General features: G+C 41.5%; 2 protein-coding genes across 2 annotated transcripts; one reads left to right on the forward strand and one right to left on the reverse strand.

Moving 5' to 3' along the window:
* The first annotated feature begins 274 nt into the window (after positions 1-274).
* Positions 275-8,344, forward strand: dph7 (diphthamide biosynthesis 7). Its single transcript, XM_070965190.1, has 10 exons — positions 275-301; positions 621-793; positions 2,651-2,784; positions 3,033-3,120; positions 3,721-3,815; positions 4,131-4,288; positions 6,145-6,217; positions 6,307-6,372; positions 6,558-6,730; positions 7,256-8,344. The coding sequence occupies exons 2-10, from the start codon at positions 662-664 to the stop codon at positions 7,657-7,659; spliced, it is 1,323 nt and encodes a 440-aa protein (XP_070821291.1). The 5' UTR covers positions 275-301; positions 621-661; the 3' UTR covers positions 7,660-8,344.
* mrpl41 (mitochondrial ribosomal protein L41) lies at positions 7,839-9,773 on the reverse strand. Its single transcript, XM_070965192.1, has 2 exons — positions 9,729-9,773; positions 7,839-9,200 (listed from the first exon to the last, which is right to left on the reverse strand). The coding sequence occupies exon 2, from the start codon at positions 9,190-9,192 to the stop codon at positions 8,785-8,787; it is 408 nt and encodes a 135-aa protein (XP_070821293.1). The 5' UTR covers positions 9,193-9,200; positions 9,729-9,773; the 3' UTR covers positions 7,839-8,784.
* Positions 9,774-10,115: the final 342 nt, after the last annotated feature.

Raw genomic sequence — 10,115 nt, forward strand, 5'->3', positions numbered from 1 at the left:
TTACCGCGGTGCCATTGTAATGCATTGAATTTCATGACTCTGGAGTTCATGTTATTCCATGGCTACAATATACAGTATACATTATGAATACAGGTGTTTTGCTATCTGTGTAACAAATAAAAGTCAGTCAGTATCCTTATCTACACTATCGGTACGAGCCCGTGAAAAACTGGTGAGTCTCCCTAATGTGTGGGACGGGGAAACCAATCCTTTTAGTTATGTTGCAATGGCACCTGAATGTACCCTTACGCACCGCGATGACGTCACGGCGCACATAGTCGTCGCGTCTGGGCTGGGTCACGTGAGTTTTGTTGATAATTTGTTCTGAGGATATTCAGCATTAAACTGAAATTAATTCGACTTTGGACATTTTATTCACTCGTTGAATATGTTATTCAGTATCTGAAGTGTCTAATTGTTGACAGTTTGCAGTGCGTGACACTGCAGTGAGTTAATTCTGTCTTGCTAGGCTAGCTAACTATCGTACCAAACAGATTAATTTGTTAGCTCAGATAGCCAAAGTTAGCTGGATAGTGATGTAGGTCTAACGTACCGACGTTACTCGATAGACTTATATGTGTTCAGTTTTGTTTTTACCTGGATATAATTTTACTTTTTAGCTATTGCATCGGCACAGTAACGTTATGCAGAGCAGGCAGCCATGGCTTGGAAGTCGAGGACACGCAATCTACAGGTGTTCGACACGGAGCTGAGTGCTGACACCGTGGAGTGGTGCCCTGTTTCATCAAGCCACGATATCCTGGTCTGCGGGACATATCAGCTACAGAAAGGGGTGAGATGAGAGACGAACAGTCTGTCCAACTGCCCCGGTGCATCCAATTACCTGTGCAATGAGCTGTACCTCATACTCAGCGACTATTCTGACCCGTTTTCATCCGCAGTTAATTGGAAGACTTGGAGTTTGGCGATTCCTGTGTATCACATAAACCTTTGTGCAATCCTTACTGCTCACAGGAACACATTGCTTTCACAGTGCAGACGTCTATGTCCAATGTTTGGAGCATTATCAAGCTAAGTGCATACTTTGAGCAAGGAGAAGGCTGCTACAGGCAAAGTGGAGAAATGCCCCAAGTGCACCGTGTGGTCATTGAGTTGTGGAAATTTCATGGTCAGTTTGTAACTTACAATGCATCATGAAAGCACAATATCAATGGACATAATTAGGGCCTGATTTTCAGGCCCTGTGTGAAAATCCACACCGTCACCGTTTTATTTTGCACTCTGTGTACTTGGTGCATATTTCTAATTATTTCTGTTTCATCAAATTTGATGCAGCAAGCTTAGTAAAATTCCAAAGCACAGTGTGGGGATGGGGCCCGCATTTTTATTCCAGGTCCCCATAGCAATGGAACAGAAGTTGGCCTCATACATCCATATCTTCAACCCTGTTTATTTAAATGGACACGTACACTGTACACGTTAATTAAGATAATTAACACATAACTGAAAACATGAGTTGTCATTCCCCAGAGTTTAATGAACTTGAGTAGCAGTCCTGACATTGGCTTCACACAAATCAAAAGGCAATACAAATATGTAATAATGAAATGTAATAATATTAAAACAATATGATAAGATATAAAAGATAAAATGTAATAACAAGTGGTTAGCAGCTCAGATTGCACTTATGGATATCGCAGTAGCCTTATATAGAAAGGTGCAGTTCTAAAGTAATCTATAAGTGTTACTGTAATATTGTAGAGCTGCAGTGCTGATAGTCACAGGACTGAGACAGTCACTGTCAGTGTTTGGCAGTGTTTACTTCTTGTTTGGCTCTGGGGTAGAAGCTCTTCTTAAGTCTGTCCATTATTTGATTAACCTGACCAGCAGGTCAAACAGATGATGTTCAAGGTGAGATGGGTCTTTCTGCCTGCTCGCTGCCTCTACTGAGGCAGGAAGAGCTGCATAAATCCTACAAAGATGGCAGTGACCTTCTGCGCTGTTCTACCTGAAGTTTATCATGAGGTCTTTTATTTTTAAAGAGCTCAGGATGAGGTTGCTCTCTGAACACCACACTGTCAGTCTATGGACTTCTTCTCTGTGAATATGATGGTGAAGGTGGAGTGGATGCAGACACTGTCATGAGTGTAAGGTCTGTGGAGGATGAGGCTCTGTGCACAGCTCTGTGGAGAGCCAGTGCAGACTGTAAGGGTGGAAGAGAAGTGAGGGCCTAGTCTAGCACGCATAGTCCACACGTACACAGGTATTTTTCATAACATAGCCTTTTCGAAATGTTTGGGCATTTCATCCATACACAAATGCAGTTTAAGGTCACTGAAGGTGGAGCTTTTGGAAAACTCCTTCTAGAGGAAAGGTATTGACTCCGCATGCAGTGTTGATGTGAAGAGAGGGCAAATTGAGTTTTTGTCTCCATAGAGAGAGAGTGCACCGTAATCTCTGTTGCTGACTATGGCAAAGGTGGGTCATGCTCTCACCATAGGATCTGACTTCTAGTTGCATGTAGCCTGCTATTAATAGCTTTGCTCTCAGGCTTGTGGTTGGCCAGCTTGGCCTCAGGGTTTGGGTCACTGCCTCTTGATTTGTCATGCTCTTGACAGCGCTTTGAGTTTTTGTGTTTTCCCCTGCTGACTGTTGAATGATGTATGTCCCTTTCACATTCTTCCTGTAGGCAGGGGAAGAAGATGCCACCCCAAGCCGGACGGGTCGTTTGTACCTGTTTGAATTTCGGCGAGAGGCATCAATGAGCCCTCCTCTCACTGAGCTACAGCGCATGGACACAGCAGCCATTTTAGATTTGAAATGGTAAGAAATCAGGTTTAAAACAATAATGAAAATGACACACGCATCCCAATACTCAACAGGATGGATGTTGGATCACAAAATGAATGGCAAAGTAAAAAAAGCAGCTGCTGATTTCAGTCCTTCAAACGGGAGCTATTTGGTGTGCAGATCCCTCTTTTTTCTGCTTTGCCTAGAAATCAGGTTCGACCACAGTGGCTGTTCATGTCACTGTCTGCTTCCTTTTTGTTGATTGGTTTGAATTTTCCCAGGTGTCACATGCCAGTGTCTGGGCAGCCAGTGCTGGGAATGGCTGCTGCCACCGGAGAGCTGCAGCTGTACACACTGTCAGACAGTCAGGTGAGAAAAATGTGGCATCAGAAGACTCACAGCCAGTCACTTCGTATGCTTAGACATTCAGCTGATGTCTGTGAACAGAATCAGCATGTGAGTCCTCTTTTAATTAATTAATTAATTAATTTTTTTGTCTGAAAGCAGCCTGTCTTACCACAGTGACTAAACCGGATGTGTAATTTCCTTCTAAGTAAAGAGCGTCGTTCTAACTAAACTCCATTATAAAGTAGCTTAATGTGGCATTGTCTGTGAGCAAAGAATACATGCAGGGTACCACATAAGAATATTGGCACAGTGTCAGCAACATCTAATCAGTATAAACTCTCATAGCTGTTGCACTAATTTTCTTTACCTTTAATAATATTTGACCACACATGGCTGCTTCAGTCTGTTAAGGATAGTGATTGAGTACAAGCTGAAGTGCTAAGACATATTATTTGTTCAGTGGCTGCTTAGTTCACTGCTAATGTAAAATGATACGTTTGGGCAGTGAATCTGTACGTGCAGGAAAAGTGTATTTATTGTGCTGGTCCGGTCATTAAGACTTGGTGTGACGAGCTGTTGATGTTTGTGTAGTCTGCACTCATGAACATGTGTATCCAGTAGGAAGGCAGTCGCATTCTGCAGACTCTGAGCAGTGTGGAGGTGGGAACAGAACGGCTGGCTCTGTCCTTAGACTGGTCCACTGGAAGAATGGACAGGTAACACTCACCATAGTCCAAAGGCAGAAGCTGCTGCTGCATTTGTCCATGTTGCAGTTAGTGTCATACTTTATACAAAAACACTACAAATATGGTTCAGATTGACAAGGCTCTGAAAGCTTCCATCTGTCCATATGAACATTACATTATTGGTAACATTCTGTATACACACACGTTAAACCCTTTCCTAAATAAAAATAAACAATTGGACTACATTAATGACACCTGAGTGGGTTCTAGGCTTAGACTGGGCTACTTTTTGTCAGTCAAATGTGGCAACACTTGTCATGTGAAATGTCCTGTTTGTGTCAGCAGCAGTGATGTGCGGGTGGTGTGCAGTGACTCTGCCGGCTATGTCAGTGTGCTGTCCCTGGCTGAAGGTGCTCTGACGTCTGTGTCACGGTGGAAGGCCCATGACTTTGAGGCCTGGATCTCTGCCTTCTCCTACTGGGACACACAGCTGGTTTATTCTGGTAACACTCTTTAAAATTATAATCTGGCACATTTGTAACTACAATGCACACATCACATTCGCTGAGGCGTTAGCTTTCCTCAAGGGCCCTACATGAGAGAAAGTTAACACTGCCTGTCTTGATTAAAAGGCCACTCAGCATGACAAGGTGCAGGTCAGCAGTGGGAACATATAACAAGGAACAAACTTACAAGTCACTAAAAAGCACAGATTCAAGACATAATGAGAAAAAAAGAGATAATATGACAGATACAACACTGGAGAACCTGGAATCAGTTGTGAAAACTGAGGGGCGGGGCATAAAGACATCATTGAATATTGAACAAACATGAAATGTATAGTCAAAATACTGCAGGGTATGATTCTTGTTGCATTTGTAAGAAACTGGCACAAAAGTTTTGATGATAAATGTATAATTGAACAGTCTGATAAATTCTTTACTGTACTGAAGTCTGTCAAACAAGGTCATATCATATGACTTAAAAACCAAAATGACATTCAGTGTTCAATGCCCATTCACAATACTGGTGTAACAGTGACACTTCCCTGATGAAGCCCTGATGAAAACAGCAGTCAGACCAAAAAAAACTCATCTTAGACACAATCTGAATTCAAATTGTGTTCAAAGCCATTTTTTGTTCCGATGATGTATAACATAGCCAACAATACTAAATTACTGTATTACCATAAGACACTTTAATATCAAAAATATCAAATCAAACTAAGCATGGATGTCAACTTTTTGGTGCTTGCAACTCAAGTCAATCAAAGAATGGGAAAACGAACTATTTTTAAATGTTTTGTGCTCTTTTAAAATATGCAGTGAACTGTTCCTTAACTCAATTCCAGAAACTTTATACATAAACATGACCAGTCATTTCTCACATATGTATTTCACAGGATGCTTGGTGAACAGACTAGTATCACCTTGGGCTCTATGCTTCTGCCCTGTTTATGCAGGCTCCTGTGTTAATGTGATGTAAACAAGTTTTCAGACCTGGAGGTTGCTGCTTGGATACAACACAGTATTCAACTGGAGCCCAACCAGCACTGAACTTTTGAGGCTGTTAGCAAGCTCTATATTTGAGACATTCAATTCAATTCAATTCAATTCAATTCAATTCAATTCTCCTTTATTCATCCCATGAGGGGAAATTCCAATTCACAGCAGCACTAATAAAGTGGATAGAATAGTAAAAGACAACAAGTGGATGCAAGTTAAACACAGAAAGTATATACAAAAGGGTGGGATAGAAAGAAAACGTCATCCTAAAAAAATTGTAAAAATAGTATTTACAGACTGTTGTGTACCGGTAGTATTGCACAGATTATTGCACAGGTTATTGCACAGATTATTATACATATTATTGTACTGATTACATTTTTTTGCAATCAGTTCACATAATCATAAATAATAAAAGTTGACTAAAGAAAATAACCTTTGAAATGTTCTTGTGATAAAAAGAAATGACTCATTTGGAATGTTCTAACAAATCACAAGCACTGACTTATTTCCCTCACTAATTTCCTTGCAGGACACAAATTTTGCACAATATGTGCATAAATATATTGTTCACTGCCCGTTAGTTTGGAACAATACTGGAGAAGTGAAAAGGTAGCATGAGCAGTGACACTCACAAACATCAGCAAATACAGAGTGCCACCTCCACAAATGTAACAGCAGGGAGATCCCCACATCAAAATGGAAACGTATTATTAAATTGTTTGTTGATTCATTCATGTGTAATCAGAGCCAGTTTGTACTGTTGTGTGTCTTATGTATTGATCCTTTCTAAATGTTTGTATATGCATCTCCACCATTTCCTCTCTCTAAGTGTTTGTGTTGTCCTTCAATAGGCGGTGATGATTGCAAACTTAAAGGCTGGGATCTCAGGGTTGGTCCATCCTGCCCCACTTTCACCAGTAAGCGGTGAGTGTTCATGTTACGGCCATCAGCCCTTATTTGGACTGTCTGTTTTCACAAAATCCATTGACAGTTTGTGATCTGTTCTCTGGAAGGCACTCAATGGGCGTGTGCAGCATTCACAGCAACCCACATCTGGAACACATTCTGGCTACAGGCAGGTAAATATCCGCATGAACTCTGTACGGTTAACTTGGCATTGCATGAGAATTAGCCTTTGTACGATTGTGACTAGTGTTAACTACCACTGTTTCCTTGTTGTTGTTCTTGTCGTCCTGACCTAGAAGCTGACTCACTCTATCAGTCATGTGATTGTAAGTCTTGCATCTTGTACTTCTTTTTGCAGCTATGATGAGCAGGTTTTACTGTGGGATGGCAGGAACATGCGCCAGCCTCTCAGTGAGAGTCCTGTGGGTGGAGGAGTGTGGAGGCTGAAGTGGCATCCGACCCATCAGCACCTGCTGTTAGCAGCCTGCATGCACAATGACTTCCACATCCTTCACTGCCAGCAGGCCCTTGGTGAGTGTAAGGGGGAGCTGGGCAAAGAAATACTTATCATGAGTTTTTGGGTTTTTTTATGGTTAATTATTCCATTAGTTGATGTAAGTATCAAGCATTAGCTTCACCTTCCTTTTGAGTTTGGCCTCCTGATTCATAAGATGCAATGACACTTGAGTTAAATGGCAACAGTAAAGAGATGACAAAGAATGACTCAACAGAAAAGCCAGAGGTTGACTTCTTTACGTTTAGTAACTTTGAGTTCAGTAAATTGTAGAATGAGATTGACACATGTGATTCTCATTGCCCTGGTGCTAAACACAGACTTTGTTACACCTCAAAAGTAGTTTAGCATTGCTGTCCTGCAGCTTCATTACAGAATAAATTAGGATCCATTGGAGTGGTAGTAAACATATATAAAATGTTGTGTGAATGAAATGAATCCCATAATGAACAGGACACATAAAAAGAGTGTGATTTGCTTCTGCCATAAAAGATATTGTTGAGTTTGTCTGACAGCATCGCTGTTTTCCTGTCATTGTCCAGAGGGCAGTGGAGGAGCATGTCCTGTCGTAGCCTCGTACATCCTCCACAACTCCCTTGCATATGGAGCTGACTGGTCCAAGCTGTCCCTGGATGAACTTGCTCCCTGCTCCCCTCCTTCTGCGGAACCAAAGGAATGTCTCATCGAGACCGGAGAACACTTGAGGATTCAGTATGAATCCCCCACTGCCAGCTTTGATACGTCCCTGGAGGATGAAGCAGGACGATACATCCCAGAGGGTACTGCAGCGCCCTCTACCTCCCCTGCTGCAGGCCCTGTGCTTCATGAAAATACCTCTTCACTGTCTGGTCTTCTAGCGAGCTGCTCATTCTATGACCACATGCTCCATGTGTGGCGTTGGGACTGGGCTTCAGATGAGGCTCAACAGGAGTCAGAGCAGTTTTAACCAGGCTGGAGCACTGGCTGCACCGACACAACAGAAATATCTTCTATCAAATTAGAACATGTATTTATGTAAAGCAGAAAGTACAGCCCAACTAAAACATGAGCATGATATACTGTTACTCCATTCACTGTCTTCACTATGAAGGCCCCACACTTTAGAAGAAGTTATCACAGAATATGCAGTTAGGAAAACAATATATTTTCAGAATTATTTTTATGAAACTGTATTTAAACAAATGTTTATAATCCTCTGTTCAAGATTAATGCAACCACACACCTGCTTTTAAGCACTTTGTGATCGTATTTAGGAAAATTGTTCACAAAAATGCAGTTTGAAGACGAGCGCCAATTTTAACACATAATTACTCCAAGTACTTACGCAGTATGCATGAATGTGTCTGATGACTTCAGCTGAACCTGAGGGGCAAATTCTGATTATCTGTAAGTCATAAGGACATTTTGTCAGTGTTAATATTTAATGACTTGTGACTAGTATTAAGGCTCCCTTTTAATGAACATTCTCAAGATAAACCCTTTATGCCAGGCTGTCCTGCTCCATTGAAATCTGAGGTGGTCATCTTCACCATATCATATTTTGGAAACGTCATCACAGTAGTATATGAAAATTTGCTTTGCTGGTTGCATTCATTTCACTTCTTGACCAATAAAGTCACACTGACAAGTTCTAGGTTCACTGTGCATGTCTCAACCTGGACACAACTATATGACAATTAACTCCGGTGTGTGACAGAATGTGAAAAAATACTAAACAGCAGCCTCAGGAAAGTCAGCTCAGTGTTTTTGTAGCTTTTTTAAAATCATTTTTATTGCTAGCCCACATGTAAGATCTTTTCGGACAAACGTAAGAAACCTTGGTCGTCTTGACATGAAAATGAGGAAATACTCAGACTGTTCAACTGATCTTTTTAATGATCCACACGCAATTCTGCAGTATGGATCACAGCCCCATAACTTATTTGGCCCGATGATCAGGTAACAGAATATAGTAATATTCAGTCCACTTTATGACTGATGTGTCACTTCCTGAAAGTGAGACGTCAGTAGGTTTTCAGCTTCTTTCTCAGTCTGTGCCTTTCTTTGGGAATCCTTTACACTGAGCACATCTTTAACGCACATAGTTCTTGGGATAAAGCTTGAAGAGCTTCCCCTCCTGTGTGGGCTCCCATCCATACTTCTCCAAGCGGTCTTTGGTGAAAGTGCCTTCTTCAAAGTCTTTCCTGATGTGAGGGGCCACAACCTCAGCAAACAAACTTTTTGCACTGAGTGGTGGCTCTGTTCCTCTCGGGGAGCGATATGATACGTAGGGTTTCAGTTTGAATCCCTCTAGGTTAGGCACCACGAACTCAGGGATCATGGCCCGTATGGACACAAACTTTCTGCTGGAGAGCCTCTGTCCAGCCGGCCTTGCACCCCTGCCTTTATTATGAGTCCTTGATCCCCGCTTGCTTGTGAACTCCGCCATCCTGTCCGCTCCTCGTATCAGACCCCTCATCAGCGTGGATAACACACCCATGGTGCCACCTGCAGAGAAGACATTGTTTTCCACACATTTTCCAGTAAAGACAGCACACGTACAACGCAAGACAATACCAGAATTTGCATGTGAGCTGTCGTACTGTCCCCATGAACAGAATGATTTCCATGCTGTAAAAACAAGTGAATAAAGCATGAGAGCCAGAGCTGTCGACGGAGTCCAAAGGAGCAATCGTCATCTTTAAGAATATTGTTTTCTGACAGGCTAATGTTACCACGGGGTGTCTTATTTACCGCTTAAGATACTGAATCGACAGATGGATTGCGATAAGGAAAGTCTGCGTCACATTTTCAATTAGAGAACATGTGGAAATGTCCTGATACCTAGTGTGAAAGTCAACGTACCGCTAACCTAGTAACTAGCTAACGTAACGATAACTTACGAGCCAGTTAATGTTGCGTCGTCTGCTAGTAAGCTAACATCGATTCACATTAAAACAGTAGATAACATTTAAATAATAGAATTTTAGATAACCTCTACGTTCAGAAATTGTTATAAAACTCGACTCTTCTCACCTTCAGCACACTGCAGATCCAATGTAAGTAATGTGCCGTCTGACTTTGCAATGAAATACTCAGTGATTGGCCGAAAGGTAACACCATTCACCAATTAAAATCCAAGATACTAGTAGACCTGACAGCGATGAGGGTGCGTCAAGAAAGCCAAAGTTACCTGGAAAATAGATAACATACCCTTCAAAATAAATGCCTAAAGGGCACATTAGAATGCGCAAATCATAAATGTATCTACTTTTTCTGTCAATATTCAGCTGAATTTCCGATATACTTTGTATCAACAAAAAGTAGAATTTAGCTCTATCTCTTTAAATACAGTCTATGTTATCCGGGTCTGTGTACAGTTTCGTCAACAGTGGTTTTATTTTGATAGGAACAACAAGATAT

Source organism: Chaetodon trifascialis, chromosome 6 (assembly GCF_039877785.1).
Source record: "Chaetodon trifascialis isolate fChaTrf1 chromosome 6, fChaTrf1.hap1, whole genome shotgun sequence".
Classification (NCBI taxonomy): Eukaryota; Metazoa; Chordata; class Actinopteri; order Chaetodontiformes; family Chaetodontidae; genus Chaetodon; species Chaetodon trifascialis.